Here is a 16,500-nt window from a genome sequence, read left to right as displayed (position 1 = left end):
AATGCAGACATATTTATTTTTCCCTGCGTATGTGCAGTCGTAGGACGAATGCTTTCCCGACAAGGTTTGCATTGATGCCACCGTTGTTACGCACTATCCATCGCTCTCTTTCTTTTTCTTTTTTTTGCGCAAAAATTGCGCAATATGTACAGACAAGCGAACAACAACACAGGCTACAACATGAGCTACAACTACACGATCAGTGGGAGGAAAACGGAAAAAATCTCACCTATGCAAAACAACGGCAAAGGAAAAAAAAAACCACACCCGCCTACCGAAAGTGCAAGTGCACGCACGCATACGTCGATCGTAACGCAAAACTATTCCAATTGTCTACAACGGCTGTCCCCAAAACGCACAATAAGATCGACGGTAGGGAAGGGAATAACTGCAGCGAAGCTGCACTCCACGATGCACATCATTGAAATGGGAAGTGCAGCACGGCACGCTGCTAGATAAACATGGTGATTACTAACGGCTTCACTCGAAACCTTCACCCACCAATGGAACTTTCTTCCATGCACGTAACATTCGGCTCGGTTAGGTAAATGCATTGTGGCATCCAATAGGTTTCATTTTCACTGCGCTTTTGCAGATTGAATCTGTTTTTTCCCCTTTTTTATTTGTTCCATATCGGATGGATCTTCTTGATTGCGAGCGATCGAATTTATGCTTTCAGCGAAGTTTTTTTTTCCTTTTCCACCAGAACCAGTGTGAGAAGAAGCTACAAAGAGGGGCTGGCGTGAATTAAAGCACAGCCAGATAAGCTACATGCAATGTTCACGCATAACGAAAAAGTTTGCAAAGAACACATAAGCCATCTTTCAATGGGAGCCGCCTAATTTGCAAGTGTGAGATGGTACTACTTGAACAGGTACTAATCGTCGGCTCGTTTATGCTTTCGGAAATATGAACAGTTATCTAAGTACTGAGAAAAAGTGTATTCCCGGAAGGTAAGAAAACTGATCGCGAGGCAACCCTTACTGTGAAAAACTCCCTTCCATTTCATCCATTTCCCACAGTAGTTGAACTCTTTTTCTCTTGTTTGGGTTAAAAAATATATAAAACAAATTTTAAACTTACTTACTTTTGAATCTGATTTAGGCAAAATGGTCCGGTATTATTCTCATAACATGGCGAACCAGTGGGCTTGACTGGCAATTTAATTTCACTCAAACTCTTATTGCAATAGTGCTATTTTCAAAGGAAAAAGTTATTCAAATAACTACCCTGCACACAGTACGATGGTCGTCAATCGATTTGCTTTACCATCTTCACGATTTTCCATAACATTTTCCCCCTCAGAGGGGGGTAATTTTTTTTATCCATACATCAAAAGTTGATCGAACTTCACACAGCGGTAAAACGCTTCGCGGTGCATACTGCATCTGCTCACCCTAAACGATGCACCGCAGCGCGCCTACGATGCATTTTTCTTTGACAGCTCGTTTCGTTCGTGTTTTCGCCACTGTCACGAAACCGTACCGCACGCAGGAAAGTTCACGCGAGTAAGCCAAACCACCGGCCACAAAATGCACACGTTGAAAAGTGCAAAACCACACGGGGGTGCAGACATGATGACGGTGCTTACTACCATGAATATGCTGCATGGTCAGCTCATTGGTTGCCTTTTAAATGCAGCTAATTTAAGGATGACGGACTGGCGGAACTTGGATTGCGTTGTTTGAATGTTTCAGCCCGAAAACGAATCGTCTTGGAGTAGAGGAAATTAGAGAATCTGTACGATCGATTGAAATTTGCATAAATGTATAAAAACTAAAATGTTTAAATTATCTTTAAGACGGATCGATAGTATTAGTTAAAATGAGCAATACGTTTGAAAATATATAGAAATTCTCTGTTAAATTTCTACATGCATGACTTATTTATTTAAACTTTATTGAAACAATAAATTACTGCAGGAGTCGTCTAAAATGCTCGAGGTCGAGCGTCATCGTTAGTTGATCCATATTCCCGACCTTTCAAACAAACGAGTCAACGCCGTCAGTCCATCTCAGTTTGAACCTGGCACGCCTTCTTCTGTCCATATAGGTACCTAAGGTACCATCCGATGAAATTCGGATGACATAACCAGCCCACAGGATCCTGGAGAGTCTAATCCGCCGTACGATAGTGAGTTCATCGAACAACTCCAATATCCTTCCATACATGGCTCCATGACCATGAGTAGTGGAACTTATTAAATTCAATGTAACCCGAGGTTCCGCACCTAAGGAAAAAAATGTAAGAAGTAAGTAAGTAAGTAAGTAAGTAAGTAAGTAAGTAAGTAAGTAAGTAAGTAAGTAAGTAAGTAAGTAAGTAAGTAAGTAAGTAAGTAAGTAAGTAAGTAAGTAAGTAAGTAAGTAAGTAAGTAAGTAAGTAAGTAAGTAAGTAAGTAAGTAAGTAAGTAAGTAAGTAAGTAAGTAAGTAAGTAAGTAAGTAAGTAAGTAAGTAAGTAAGTAAGTAAGTAAGTAAGTAAGTAAGTAAGTAAGTAAGTAAGTAAGTAAGTAAGTAAGTAAGTAAGTAAGTAAGTAAGTAAGTAAGTAAGTAATTGAATGAAAAAAAAATAATGAATCAATCAGTATGCAACAAATCAAATAATTTATTCTTTTTACTTTTGACATTATATGTACATCAATATCAGAAGTATTTAACTAAACTCCCTTATCTGTTATTAATTAGGTCATTATGTTGCGATTTTTGTGCACCATTTGTGAGAATCTTCTGCGATCTACCGAGTTTCGAAGGCTACTATTACGTTCACCACCTCCAATGTTCCTGGTAGTCACCAGTTCCCCTTATCTGCATAACTTTTCGCACATTTCGTGAAACCAGCCACAATCTATTTTTCCCTCTTGTCCACCTCAATGTCTTACCTCTGTTTTACCTTTGCTACCGGCTTGTTTGAAATGTTTCTTTTTTCTGTTTTCATGCATTTCCTCCTGTTTGCAACAGGGGGTTTGCACCGAACCACAGCACACGAACTCATCATCATCATCATCATCCCCGCACGTAGCGCTTTTGCACGCGCGGAAAGAAGCATTTGCCCCATCGTAGGTGCTGAAAACACGAAAAACAAAAGAAAGTAGCTGCGTGCGAGGGAGACCCGCCGGCCCAACGTCAAAGCGTCGACACCCTGCCTGCCTCCCTTTCCCATGGCGAACCATGTAACCGGGTGGTGCTGGATGGAAGTAGGAAAAGAAAAGCGAAAGTACTCCACCTGACCGCGGGTGCAGCACTAGTTGCAGTTGGTGCTTTTAATTGGCGCTAAAATGGAAGCCCTTTTACTTGAGCGTGATGGCAACAGCAATTTCCTCCGCTAACACTAGCTAGTTTTGGGTCCCCAACCCGTACCTCCTCCCTGCCGTGATGTGTCCCGCTGGCGGTGGAAAAGCGAGTCCGGAAAACATTGCACGACGATCCGGACACGGCCCGCAACATAGATTGCGCGCGTCCAATGCAAACGAACCCATGGGCTCGCTGGTTGTTCGACTAATTTTTACAGCAGATTTTCCAACGAAAAGATTCCCCCACTCACATCTGGAACAGTCCGGCTGTCGGTGGGGTGGGGCACTGGCAAGCTTCACCCCAAAGCGCCATGCCTCGGAGGCCAAAACCCGCTACGGATACGGTTGGGTTGGTTAATTAATATATAAATAGGCTTGCGCTGGTGGAACATTCAACCAGTAAACTTTGTACTCTCCGTCCATCCATAAGTGTATCGAAATGAAGTTTACGGTAAGGATCCTGCGCTTGGTGAGCTTCAAGCTTAATTTTGTGAGCCTTTTGAGGCATCGGTGATTATACCAGATTGTGTTGTGATAATGAAAATATTTTACTGATATTTTAACGAATAAGAACTGTGTGTTTGTGGCTGTTTGTGATGAATAATATGTGTTTAATATGAAGTGAATGTTTACTAGACTCCAGTGATCTTAAGCTGAAACTGAACTGGAGAAAACATAAACTGTAGAAACACAACCATAAATTGTGACTTATCCAAGGAATTCGTGAAAACGATCAAGAATTTGTGATATTCCAATGTGACTCTTGCAATTAAAATAACCAAGAAGTGTACTCATATGTACCAAATAAGTGGCTCACGCAAATAAGTGAAAGCAGTTAATGAATATAGTGTAAATAAAGTAAACATACGAACTCCTATCTGTTAGAGTACGGGTCTCTAAACCACGGCCCGCGAGACCCTCCCGAGAGATACCGAAATTGGCCTTTAGCTGTGGCTATTCCACTCAAAGCGGCCCGCCATCTAAAAAGTTTGGAGGGCCCTGTGTTAGAGGACGTCTCTCGAAGATCTTTCGTACAACGATAAAATGTTCTGCTTGCTTACTAATTAATACAATTATCCTTGCGGTTCTTATAACGTTCTATTCCCGATCGTGTTATACGTTAAGATATTAATTATTTGATCTTCAAGTATTTGTGGTAAATGTTTCCAAACTCCTTTGGTGAATGAGGAAAGATTTGTACGCGAGAATCTAATTGTAGCACATTTAAACTTAGTTGAGAGCAAAATGGAAATAATTATATAAATGTGACCATTTATTTTATAATTATTTTATTTTATTTTAATTTTCATAATCAGTTTGTAAAAAACTAAGCTTGCAATTTAAGCTCCACGAACAGATCGAATAAATTTGATTCAATTTATTCCTATTATGCAACAAAGCGGCCTATGCGGACTGTAAAAACGACTCTAAGATTTGGGTTGTCTGGTGTCAGGTGGATGACGTATCCAACACATTGATTTCGCGTAGCGTTAATATTAGAAAATATTTGTTTAATCAAGCTTTATATCAGATGTACATTATTTCCCTCGATTAACGTCCAAACCTGTGTTCTTATTTGTGCCCATCCAGATACTGGTGGCATCGGTGGCTGTCGTCATCTCGGCAACACTGGCGCTGGAGTTCGAAAGCAGAAAGCTGCACCCGAACACCGACGGGCACGATGACGGAGGACTGTCCATGCTGGAGCAAACACCGGCCGAGGATCGTCAATGGCAGGCGGTGAAGAAGCACGAGAAGCGCCAAACGGGGAAGAAAATACACATCTTTCTCAGTAAGCCAAAGGGCAAGAAATCGAAGAAGCATGCCGGCGGCGCTGACGGTGAGCCGGAAACGCAGACACGCAAAACGCCGGAGCTTACGACGCGCTCGGACAAGGGCGTCATCGATACGACCTCGGATGCACCGGATGCGGCGGTCGGTGAAAGCCAACATTACGACTTCGGCGAGCATAATATCGTGAAGGAGAAGATCAAGATCAAGCACCATCATCACCATCACCATCACAATCACGTCAAGACGGTGGTCAAGAAGGAACCGTACCCGGTGGAAAAGGTGGTCCAGGTACCGGTGGAGAAGATTGTCCACGTGCCAAAGCCATACCCGGTGGAAAAGATCGTCGAGAAGGTGGTCCACGTGCCGGTGGAGAAGATTGTGCACGTCCCGAAACCCTACCCGGTGGAGAAGATCGTGGAGAAGGTCGTGCATGTGCCGAAGCCCTATCCGGTGGAAAAGATCGTCGAAAAACCGGTGCACGTACCGAAACCGTATCCGGTGGAGGTGAAAGTACCGTACCCGGTGGAGAAGATCGTGCACGTAGACAAACCCTACCCGGTGGAGAAGATCGTCGAGAAGGTGGTGCACGTACCAAAGCCTTACCCCGTATACAAACAGGTGCAGGTTCCCGTTCCGGTCGAGGTGAAGGTTCCGTACGAAGTCCCAAAGCCCGTACCATACCCAGTGGAGAAGAAGGTCCCATATCCCGTCGAAGTGAAAGTCCCCGTTGAGGTCGAAAAGAAGGTCCCCGTTCCGGTGAAGGTCGAGGTGGAGAAGAAGGTCCCATATCCGGTGAAGGTGTACGTACCGCAACCCTACCCAGTGGAGAAGAAGGTCCCATACCCTGTGCCGGTGAAATCTGCCTCCTTCCCTTTCCCCTTCGACAAGGACATTTCGAGCTATTCGCACACGAAGCTACATCCGTTTGAGTCGCAACAACACGAAGAGTACGCTGGTTCGGAGGATAGCTATCGCCGTACGACCAAGACCGGCTATAAGAAGGGCAAGGGCAAGAAGTCGAAAAAGACGGAACAGCAATCGCAACATCCCTCGAGTGCCCCGGTAACGGAGGATAACAGTGAGGGACAGACGGGTATGGGTGCGTCCTACTCCTCGCTGAGCACCGGCACGGATCATGGTGCACACTATACGCAGACCACCATCTATCACGGTGGTTCCGGCCATCAGTCCCAAGCACAGCAACAGCAGGAACAACAACAGCAGCAACAGCAGCAAGCTCACCAAGCCCTACTTCAGCAGCACCAGGATCAGCTCCAGCAGTATCATCAGCAACAGCAGCAACAGCAACAACTACAGCAGCAGCAGCAGCAGCAGCAGCAACAACAGTACGGTAGCCAAGATGCCACTAGTTTCTTTAACCAGCAGCTCATCCATTATGGCCAACAGTCCAAGTACGGTCCATCTACCTTCCCGAGCCAATCTTCCCAAGGTGCCGATTATGGAACGGGTCCTCAATCGACCGGTCAGGACGGTAGCCAGTACAGTCATCTACTGACCAGTGGTTCCGATCACTACGGTTCCGGCTCGAACCACCAGGAAGTGATGGTAACGCCACCGTCAGCTGGTGCTGCATCTGGCCTCCATCATACCACCGGTTACGGTCAGCAGCAGGCCACCTACGCCCTGACCGCTCCATCCAATCCGGGCGGTAGCTTCCAGCTCGAATCCCAACCACAACCATTCCAGCTGCTCCAGTTGGCACCGTTCCAGTACCAGACGCCTACCGGCTTTTCACTGCCAACTGCCAGATAGAGTGCCTGTTCTCCACTGACTGACAAAAAATCCCCCCCAAACCCCGTGAGACTGACACCAAAAAAGAAAAACACATTAGCACCACATTCTGCAATGCCGTTGCACTCACGCCCGCCTCAGGCTGGATCGGAATATGCTTCGAATGTACAGATTTGAAGAGTTCCTTCATTTAGACAGCCGGTCCACGTGCGTGGTGCTTTGCGGTTTGCAAATGTTTGTTTGTTGTTTTATGTTGTTTTTTTGTGTACTTTCGTGTTTTAAAAATAACCAGTGTTTGTTTTTTTATTAATATGTATAACATGCCAATTTAAATGCCGTCCACGCTAGGGACAAACCTGAAAAAGGGGACTTCCGAACGGATCGAACGGATGGGCTGTTTTTGTGAAACAGTCTGCAGCCGAGAGCCGTTTGTGTATGCCTTCCCTTGTTCCTGCTCCTGTCCTGTCTTTGCACATAAATACACACGCGCATAGCAATTCGGTATTCGGATTGCTCAAAAGCTAATGAAACCAAACTTTAAGTAAGGCATCACTTAACGGCAGTAGCCTGCCTACGGTAGGATGCGTTTGCTAGAGGCTAAGAAGGATGGCTAGGTAGTCTAGGATGCAAATGTTAACGAATGTATTTTAATTCACCAGCCACCCAGGTCGTACATAGTTGAGTGGCGCTACGCAGTACACTTAAGTGTGAGACTGTGCTCGTGAGTTGGTAGGATTTGTGATTTTTTAACATTGGACTTTTACCGTATTATTGTACATATTATTCTTCCTTCTGTTGAAGACACTGTACGCTGAGCAGTAGAATTGATGCTATTGTTGCATAATAAAATGAGGAAAAATCATACATTTGTTTGTGTGTGTTTCGAATGGAGTGTCTCTAATTAGTTCCGTTGGTAAGTATTCCGGAAGAGAAATCGCGATTTTAGTGTTTCAAATTTAAAACTTTGTGCTGCTTCTATAAACGACCACGAGAAGCGCTGTGGTGAGGAGAGAAGCGCCACCTGTAAACTAATAGCCGAACTAATGTGCAATTCAAAATTTTAACCGTTTTTCTCCCTTCGTTTCCATTTTCGCAACATATTGCATTGATATAATATAATTTAATAAATAATCTTTAAAAACGGTGTTTATCAGAAGAAATTCTGCATTTTCTAAACTTATCACCAATATTATTTACAACTAAGGTGAACAGAAACTTATTCGATTTAGCATGATGGAGGAAATGTTATGTTTATTATTAAAATTCACAAATATATCATACAAAAATATTGTTTCATATTCTCTTCCTTAAACAAATGATCATTTATTCACATTTCACGCAATGTTTCAATCGTTGCCGGCAAAGAAGAAGTGTAGTATCGAAGCCGATAAATCGTGCATTATTCTACTCTTCATGTATGGAGAGATGTAAAACGGAACGATTAGTTTTTTTTTGCTTAATTCCACAAAAATCACTACTGTCCCTTTTAATTATCCAAACATGTTTACTTTTTGGCAAATTACCAATTTGAAGATCATCTTCGTTGTGAGCTGTTTATTTTCCTTTTTCGCGTAAAATCTAACACAAAAGCACTTAATCATACGCCTTCCTAATATGTAACGTGTCACGGGTCACCTAACGATTTTGGGTGAATCACCTTCTATCACCTGCATTGAGGCCATCCGAAACCTATGTTTGTTTGTTTTTTTTTGTACCATAATATTATCGTAAAACTAACGTATTAATATACAGACAAGTGAAGAAGTTTTGTGTACGTTTTCTATTTCTTTTACACAATCCTCAAACGAGTTGGTAATGCTTTCCACTCATGTTAATGAAACTTGTGTCTTTAGGTCATGTGATCGTTTAAGATTGGGGTTACTTCCTTCGTTTTTTTTTTACTTTACTTTCATTTTTTTCATTTTTTATGTAGCTTTTCTTAATCACCGCTCTTCCTCACACTGGAGCTCGTTTCTTTTTTGGCAAAATGCTCATTGAACAGAAATATTAAAACGTAACGTAGAAAATTAGGAAGGAAAGCAAGCTGTGTACGTACTATGTGCAACCAAATGCAAAGGATATAAGGCCAATGATGTGTAAGCTGTCCACACTCGTACCAAAACGGTCCAAATTTCCACACCGATACAGGACAGCGCACACTAACTCAAGGGCCCCGTTCTCCCGCAAAAACTAAACCTACTCAACGGAAGCATTGAATCTTTTGTTTTGTTTTTCAACTTAAACACAACCCTTACGAAAGCATACTGATCTACCCTGGTGGGGCTTTTACTCCTGCTTCATGGCACCCATCTCCTCGAGCAGTTCCTGCAAACCGTCCGGGCAACGGCCAGCTTCAACTTCCATTGCCCAGTTGTACAGTTTCTCCAGCTCCTGGCGCAACTCAACCACAGCCTTCTCGCGATCGGTCACCAGCTCCTCCAGGTATTGGTAGCGAAGCTTCTTACGAGCACGACACTCACGGGCACTTTGTCGGCTGCGTTCTGCTTGGTAGATAGAAGGGAAACGAAACGATACGATTAAACCATTAGAAGAGTCCGTTTGAGGAATGCATAAGCCTAGCAGGACGTTTGGCAGAATTCACCATTGTACTGGGCGTTTATTATACTTACCGAGTTTTGCTTTCATGTCGATCTTCTCAGTAGATACTTTACGACCTGGTTTGCGACCTCGTTTTCCGCTTTCCTTACGCTCCTGGAAATTAAAGGCAAAAGACAAAAACATACATAAGCTTGTAATATATTTAAATTATGTAGAATATAGTTTCGTTTATCAAAAATCTTAATCAAAACCCATTAAAACCGCAGCACTGGTCTGCACAAAGATGCAACAAGGCCAGTAGTTGCAGCTCAAATTATCACACCCCGTCTTTTGCCACTTGACAGTGCACTATTAATAAATCGTAGCAATGGGCCATCGGTATACCGCAAACAGACCTGCGAATCGCTTCAAACGTGTTTAGGCTTGGGCTGAAGGAATCAATTCACAGATAGGTCGGATAACGGACCAAATACCAGTGAACGATAGCGACGTCATTAACACCCTTTAGACGTGCGACTGACATTTTGTGCAGAGTTTGACCAACCGAGACGCAGCTGTACCGCTCGACGATGACGATTTATTACGCATCAGTGTTGATTCTATCTGCTTCTTTCGTGTATCCATTCCACAAACACCTTCTTTCGCTTCGACCGGTTCACTGGTAATCTTTATCCTTTTACTATGAGCTTTTTAACTTTCTCCCTTTTCCTCTCTCTCCCCTTATACATGCAATATTTAATTTATGATAGTAAATTAGTACAACTTTCAAAAATGATCATAAAACCTAGTAATACAACCGGCCACATTACATGACGTTTTGCGACGTAATTCAAAGGACGCAACACCATCTCATTCGGGTGGGTGGAATCCAGTACGAAGGAGGACGTTCGCATAAATGCGCGGTACGAGAACCATTCCACCGGATTTGAGAGAAAGATCATTAAAGGATAGAACCAACACGGCCGGTGAGAGTTAAATGGAGAACAAATTGGGGGTCCCTAATTTTACGATAAACCTGTCCGGGTGTGATGAATTTCTTGTTCTGTCTGGGGTGCGGTAAAAAAGTAAGGTACGACGCATAAAACCCTCCACGTGAAATCCCTACAGTGTGCATGATTCAGGTTTAACTGTGCTTAGTAGCTGATGCCGGTGGGAATGGAAAAATCAACGATACACGCAGAAAGGACACTAGTTCTTATATTTTCTTGTACCGATTTGAATACCGGCAAAGTAAAGTTCAGCAAATTGTGTCCTAGGAACGGATGTTCCTTTACCCCACGATCAGGAGATCCTTTAACGATCGATTTTAATCAAACGATCGTTGTTACCACGGTTTAAAGTCACGCCACACAAACACTGCAGGGGGTCTCCTCTTTGATTAGTTGCTACCGGACCTGGCCGATTCCTGGTTTACCCGTACGGACACTACAAACCAGCAAATCGGGGTTTGCGACCAAACCACGGGGGTTCAAGCGCGAAAACACTCTACACGGAACAGCGGAACCACCGAAACGACCCTCCCCACGAAGCGGACCAACGGCAACAGAACAGCGATGCTGCGCCATTCAAGTTGCGAATCGTCGGCAAACTGTCCACCCTGCACTTCCCCACCCAACGACGGCCACCCCTCCCACATGCCCATCCAGTCGCACCCGCGCGGCAAACGAAATGGTTTCTCTCGGTTAAGGCCAACGACGTAATTTGCGTTTAGAATTGCAGCCTGTTTTCGCTCTCGAAAAAACATTCGTGACGAAGATGGTGCGAGAGAAAGAGCGAGGGAGAGACATGAAAAGAACGAGAAAAGAGCTGTTTCCGATGGGAGAGGAGCAGCGTGCAGGATGTATTACGCATTGGAAATTGGTACGCGAAGAGAATGAGAGGATTCGATTGCGTAGCCAAATCCAGGGGTGAGCAACTATTTCGAATGTTTGTGGTACCCATTTGCGATTGCATTGTTTTGCATCTTTTATGAACGTATCAGGTGAAGTGGTACGGCAATGCTTGTGCAAAACGTATGAACTAACACATCACAAATTATTGGTTTAATCCTAAAGTATAATTTAGATGGTAAATGAGCTACATTCACTGTATGAAAAAATAAGTAAAAATCGTATGTTATACGATTCTTGGTTTCTAGCAATGCAATTCAGCTTCAAAAATATAAAATACCAATAACAGTTTCCTACAATTCTACAAAACATCCCAGCACTCCAAGCCAAGACGCTCGATGAATGGCGTCGTAGTGAAATATTGCACCCTTTATTAGAATATTTGCGCAAGATGGTCATCGAACCCTTCTTAAGGGTGGCTTGGTCCCCTACTACCTATTTTCCTGCATTTGCTTGTTCCAATACAGAGTGAGAGGGAGAGAGAGAGAGAGAGAACAAAACACAGCCATTTCGTCAACTGATCAATGACGTCATAAGTACGCGAAGGGCTAGCAAAACGAATGTGTGGCATTGTTATTGAAAGCGCGTATAGAAAACGAACGCAAAACACATTCGCCTGGGACGAAATTGTATGACTAATCACGGAACTATATCATGTTGAGAGCACTGCACAGCAATCTGTTAACAAATCGGACAGCTAAATAAATCTCAAGGTCCCCACGTAAGACAAAATCAAAACAAACAACCTCACGCTGCTACAGCGGTCGCCATCTTTGTTTTTATCGTCATTTCCGTCTGCTTTCGTACATACTACTATTTGGCACGTTTTAACCGCATGAATAGCACCAGATTTGGCTTACCGATTGGTTTTGCTCCTCCGCCATCGTTGCCAACTCCTCGTAGTCCATTGTTGATCAATTTGAACTGTACGGCAAAATTGATAGTTTCTTTTGTTTTTCTCTCGCTTACGCCAAAAACTGTAAACACGCGTACAAAATGCGCTAAAAATACAACTTTCACTGCAAATGTTCACTGTCACCAGGGAAGGGCAGCTTATTTGCTGACACTTTCTTCAAATGATGCACAAATTATACTGGAAAACCTTCTAAATATGCACTGCTTTGGAAGCTCGCGTTTTTCACGTTGTTGTCCTTCTGCGTAATGTTGTGAAGTGTGTGCTTTGTTTTGAAAACGTCTCGTGACGTCACACGTGTAAAAATGTATGTATTTGTGTGTGTGCGTGCAGCCTGTGCTCGTTGCGCATTAATCGATTAAACGATTCGGCATTGTTCGTCGATAGTGAGATGGAATCGATGAACGAATTGACACGTTTTCTACGTTGAATATTTGTTCGGATATTTCTTTTTTTCTCTTCGTAAATTTGATGGCATAACTCCAAATATACTTTTAGTAACTTAATCTTTACTGAGCGATGCTTCGAATGATTTTTGTTTAGCCGAACGGCGATCATGCGACGTACAGAGCAGCGAATGAATGTCTCAGTTCGTAACGATGCAAAAAGATATGCACCAAAAGGGGCACACTCACTCGCACTTTAAATTATGTATGTGAGTCTTATTGTTTTGCTGGGAAAATAAAGAGTAGAATTGATTGCGCCTGTTCGTTCCCTAACATAGGATGGAATCACTGATGCCAGTAAGGAGACGTATGTGCGTGCAAAATCCCTCGGGCGCTGTTACTATCCTATTTACGTCGATTTTCCAGTCGACAGCAAGGCCAACAGTCCACCGGCACTGACCATCGAGAAGATGTAGTTGAAGGTCGGTGTGAACGATCGCAGCAGGTAGAAGCTGGCGAAAATGACCACGGCCAGGAAGAGGGCGTTGTTGTAGAAGATCGAGAAAGTGGTCGCCTCGTATTCTGCTACATCAATCTTCTTCCAGAGCACACGTTCATCTTTCTCCTTGCGGCTCATCTTTTTGTCGTCGGCAAGCTGTGCGGTCATCTCGCGGGTCACCGCATCCTCGCGCTTGATGGCAATCTTGTGCTTCATCGTGAACTTCGTGTTACGGTAAGCCATAGCCAACAGGTACGTGCACAGTGCGGTGACAATCACGAAGAACACTACCGACGGCAGCAGTTCCATTTGATGCACTCTCCAAAACAGCCCTGTGAGAACGATACAACGCACAAAAGAGTAAAACATCAATGAAAGTAACGAGCTAACTTGTGGGAAAGCATCAAGGTCGGTTTTACTTACAAATAGGCACCGCCGAAACGATAAATGCACTGCCATAAAACAGCACGTTCGATTTGGTGCTCACATTCCGGCTAAAATCCTGCAGCAGCAGTTCCTCTTCCTTGGTGAAACCTAGATCTTTCGTTACTTCAACCATTTTAAATTCAACTTCGAAAGTTCGTACACGAAACCAACACTATTTATTGCTTTGATACACGATGAACCAGTTACAGTGCGTACCGCAATTCCTTTGGAACTATGAAGCCGCAACGAATGCACACAATCGGGAAATCTGCGTCGACGGACCGCTACGCGAAGAACCAGGACCAAAAAAAAGGTAAACGTAACGAAACGTGTCAACTTTCTTGGCGATGTGGAATCACACCTGTCATTTTGAAGGCTCAAGTTTGACAACTGCCACAAGGCTGCCAGATTTACAGCCGCTCAAATGCATTTGCATTAAATTAAACAGTAAAAAATAATTGAGTTAAAAAAAGTGATTGTAATATACAGAATATCATAAAAACTTCATTCTTTTTTTTAAAATAAAAATAACCAAACATAAGTGGCGTAAAAATATAGGCAATATGCTGTCCCGTTTGGTCGCTGGTACATTTTAGAGACCTTGGGTATTATAATGGCCCAAAACTTTGTTTCAATTATCAAGGGGGCAGGCCTGCTGTCAAACAGTGTGAAAACAAAACAAACCAAATCATTTGCAATAGCCCGGGAACGCGCTTTCGCTATTGATTAAATACATCGGGAAAAGTGATTCAAAATGGGTGGAGGCGATCTGGTGAGTGAAAGATAACCGTGCATTTCCAGCATTTCATTTTTATTGTCTCATGGAACATTCCTATTTAAAGAACACGAAGAAATCATGGCACCCGAACACGATGAAAAATCAAGAACGCGTATGGAAGGCGGAACAGCAAGAAGCAGCCGAAAAACGTCGCCTAACCGAATTGCGTCGCGAAATAGATGAAGAACGGAATCGGGAAGAGCTGAAAAGCATCGGACAAAAATCGGGCATCCTTCCGAACGATGACGGTGATAAGAAGCTCGAATGGATGTACCGTGGTCCGTCACAGCTCGTCAACCGAGAGGAATATCTACTTGGACGCACCATCGACAAAACGTTCGAAGATCTGGATGCACAAGAAAAAGCCTCCAACTCTACGTTTGGCGTTGCGCAACCGAAAAATCACGTCGAGCATGAGTGTATACCGTTTTCCATCCGGCAGCACAAGGATGTACTCAGTAACGACCAGGTAGACCTTACCCGTAAGCTCATGGAGGACCCTCTAATGTTGATTAAGCAGAAGGAGATGGAATCCCGGCAGAAGATTCTTCAAAATCCGGTCAAACTAAAAGAGCTGCACCGACTGCTCAAAGGTGACCAAAGCTTGAAAACTTCGGAAGAAAAGAAAGATAGAAAAAAGGATAAAAAGAGCAAGAAAAGCAAGAAAAGCCAAAAGAAGAAGAAAAAGAACAGAAGGCACAGCGATAGTAGCGAATCCGGAAGCGATAGTGATGGTAGCGCCGATTTGGATAAGCTGCTGGCGGAAAAGTATAAGAAAGTGGCAGGAGAACACCAAGACGGTGTTAGCATTGACAAACTGCTCAGCATGAAGTATGCAAAACTGTCCCAAGAGCTAGATGTGATGGGTAGCAGTGGTACAAAAAAGAAAAAGCAACGACGCGGTAAGAGTGAAAGTTCCGATTCTTCAGAACCGCAAAGAAGAGAATCGCGTAAGCATGGCGACGATAATCGTCACGCAAAGCGGGAAGATCGTGTTAAACGTACTAACCGTGATGAGACAAGCAGAGAAAGGGGTAGAGATACAAGAAACGACCGTTCGCGAGAAGTGAGGCAGCGAAGAAGAGAATCTTCCGAAGAGATAGATCGAAGGCACGATAGGAATAGAAGTAAGGAAAGGTATAGGAACAAATCGCCAGCAGGTCGTTTGAGCAAACGATCTCCTGAACGCAAAGGCCACCCAGCGAAAGACAAATACAGCCGACGTCATCGTTCCCGGTCGACATCGGTGGAAAAGAAAAACACGAAGGATGTAAAACGTCGATCACGTTCCAGATCATCTGCAGCAGAAAGGAAAACGGAGAAAGACACTAAACGTCGATCCCGTTCCCGAAGTCCACGTAGAAGAAGTAGTACTCCTCCATCAAAGGCGAAGGCTTCAACAAAATCGCGAAGAACACCTTCCAATTCATCATCATCTGGTTCGTATTCTGACGCAGCGGAACAACCATCTCAATCACGACCGTTCGCTGATGATTCCGATGATGAAAGACGCATCAAAAAGAGACGAAATTTTGGTCTCGTAACAGCTTCCGGTGAGAAACTGGACACACCTTCATCACGTCCGGAAGTACGTCTGTACAATAGGGAAGAGATAAAAGCTGAACAATCGAAACAAAAACCAACCTGGACCAAACCAAAGGAATCGAAACGTCCGCTCAGTGAAAGGGAGCTAGAAGAGAAGCGGCTAGCGATGATGAGCAATGCACAGTGGCGCGAGAAGGAACGAGAGTCCAACGTGAAGCGCTACGAGTCGGAAGATCATCGCGAAGAGTCGGCGACGGCAGACCGGGAGTATGATAAGGAGTTCCTGACGAAGCAATTCAAACGTGCGGCAGCGAGCGAAACGGTCGAATCTCGCATCCGATCGAATCGCAACAATATTCAACGGTCTAATGGTGCAATGGACAGAAATTTTGTGAAGCGATGAGTTGAATGTTGCTAACGTTAATAAACAATTGCCAGAAGAAATTTAAAAAAAATGTCGAATCTTAGACTATGCTTAGCAGCGTATTAACACATAATGTCCAAAGAAATCAAGTGTATCTGATGGATCAGGTTTTTTTTCCAAATAATTTAAATCAGTTTACGAACATGGAGAAATATGGTAAGTAAAGTAAAGTTATTTATCATTGGTTGAATGTTATGACGTATTTCGGATTGAAGCAATTTAAGGTTCCAGTAAGTATTAGTAATTGT

At 43.6% G+C, this 16,500-nt stretch overlaps 4 protein-coding genes across 5 annotated transcripts; 2 read left to right on the top strand and 2 right to left on the bottom strand.

The window, feature by feature from the left end:
* The first annotated feature begins 3,694 nt into the window (after window positions 1-3,694).
* Window positions 3,695-8,287, top strand: LOC125766323 (bromodomain-containing protein 4-like). The gene is made up of 2 exons (XM_049432168.1): window positions 3,695-3,738; window positions 4,878-8,287. Exons 1-2 carry the CDS (start codon window positions 3,727-3,729, stop codon window positions 6,852-6,854), a joined length of 1,989 nt encoding a protein of 662 aa, XP_049288125.1. The 5' UTR covers window positions 3,695-3,726; the 3' UTR covers window positions 6,855-8,287.
* A 421-nt stretch (window positions 8,288-8,708) lies between these two features.
* Window positions 8,709-12,468, bottom strand: LOC125766372 (REPTOR-binding partner). 2 transcript variants are annotated; one of them, XM_049432244.1, is made up of 3 exons: window positions 12,142-12,468; window positions 9,464-9,545; window positions 8,709-9,337 (listed from the first exon to the last, which is right to left on the bottom strand). In XM_049432244.1, exons 1-3 carry the CDS (start codon window positions 12,187-12,189, stop codon window positions 9,120-9,122), a joined length of 348 nt encoding a protein of 115 aa, XP_049288201.1. In that variant the 5' UTR covers window positions 12,190-12,468; the 3' UTR covers window positions 8,709-9,119. The 2 variants fall into 2 exon arrangements, with proteins under 2 accessions (XP_049288201.1, XP_049288202.1); XM_049432245.1 differs by having other exon boundaries at window positions 8,709-9,334; window positions 12,142-12,465.
* Window positions 12,469-12,683: 215 nt separating this feature from the next.
* On the bottom strand, window positions 12,684-13,863 carry LOC125766368 (translocon-associated protein subunit gamma). Its single transcript, XM_049432237.1, has 2 exons — window positions 13,503-13,863; window positions 12,684-13,411 (listed from the first exon to the last, which is right to left on the bottom strand). The coding sequence occupies exons 1-2, from the start codon at window positions 13,636-13,638 to the stop codon at window positions 12,990-12,992; spliced, it is 558 nt and encodes a 185-aa protein (XP_049288194.1). The 5' UTR covers window positions 13,639-13,863; the 3' UTR covers window positions 12,684-12,989.
* Window positions 13,864-14,145: 282 nt separating this feature from the next.
* LOC125766328 (pre-mRNA-splicing factor CWC25 homolog) lies at window positions 14,146-16,301 on the top strand. Its single transcript, XM_049432174.1, has 2 exons — window positions 14,146-14,277; window positions 14,348-16,301. Exons 1-2 carry the CDS (start codon window positions 14,260-14,262, stop codon window positions 16,229-16,231), a joined length of 1,902 nt encoding a protein of 633 aa, XP_049288131.1. The 5' UTR covers window positions 14,146-14,259; the 3' UTR covers window positions 16,232-16,301.
* The last annotated feature ends 199 nt before the right edge of the window (window positions 16,302-16,500 follow it).

Source organism: Anopheles funestus, chromosome 2RL, assembly GCF_943734845.2.
Source record: "Anopheles funestus chromosome 2RL, idAnoFuneDA-416_04, whole genome shotgun sequence".
Taxonomy (NCBI): domain Eukaryota; kingdom Metazoa; phylum Arthropoda; class Insecta; order Diptera; family Culicidae; genus Anopheles; species Anopheles funestus.
This window is presented reverse-complemented; position numbering and strand designations above follow the sequence as displayed.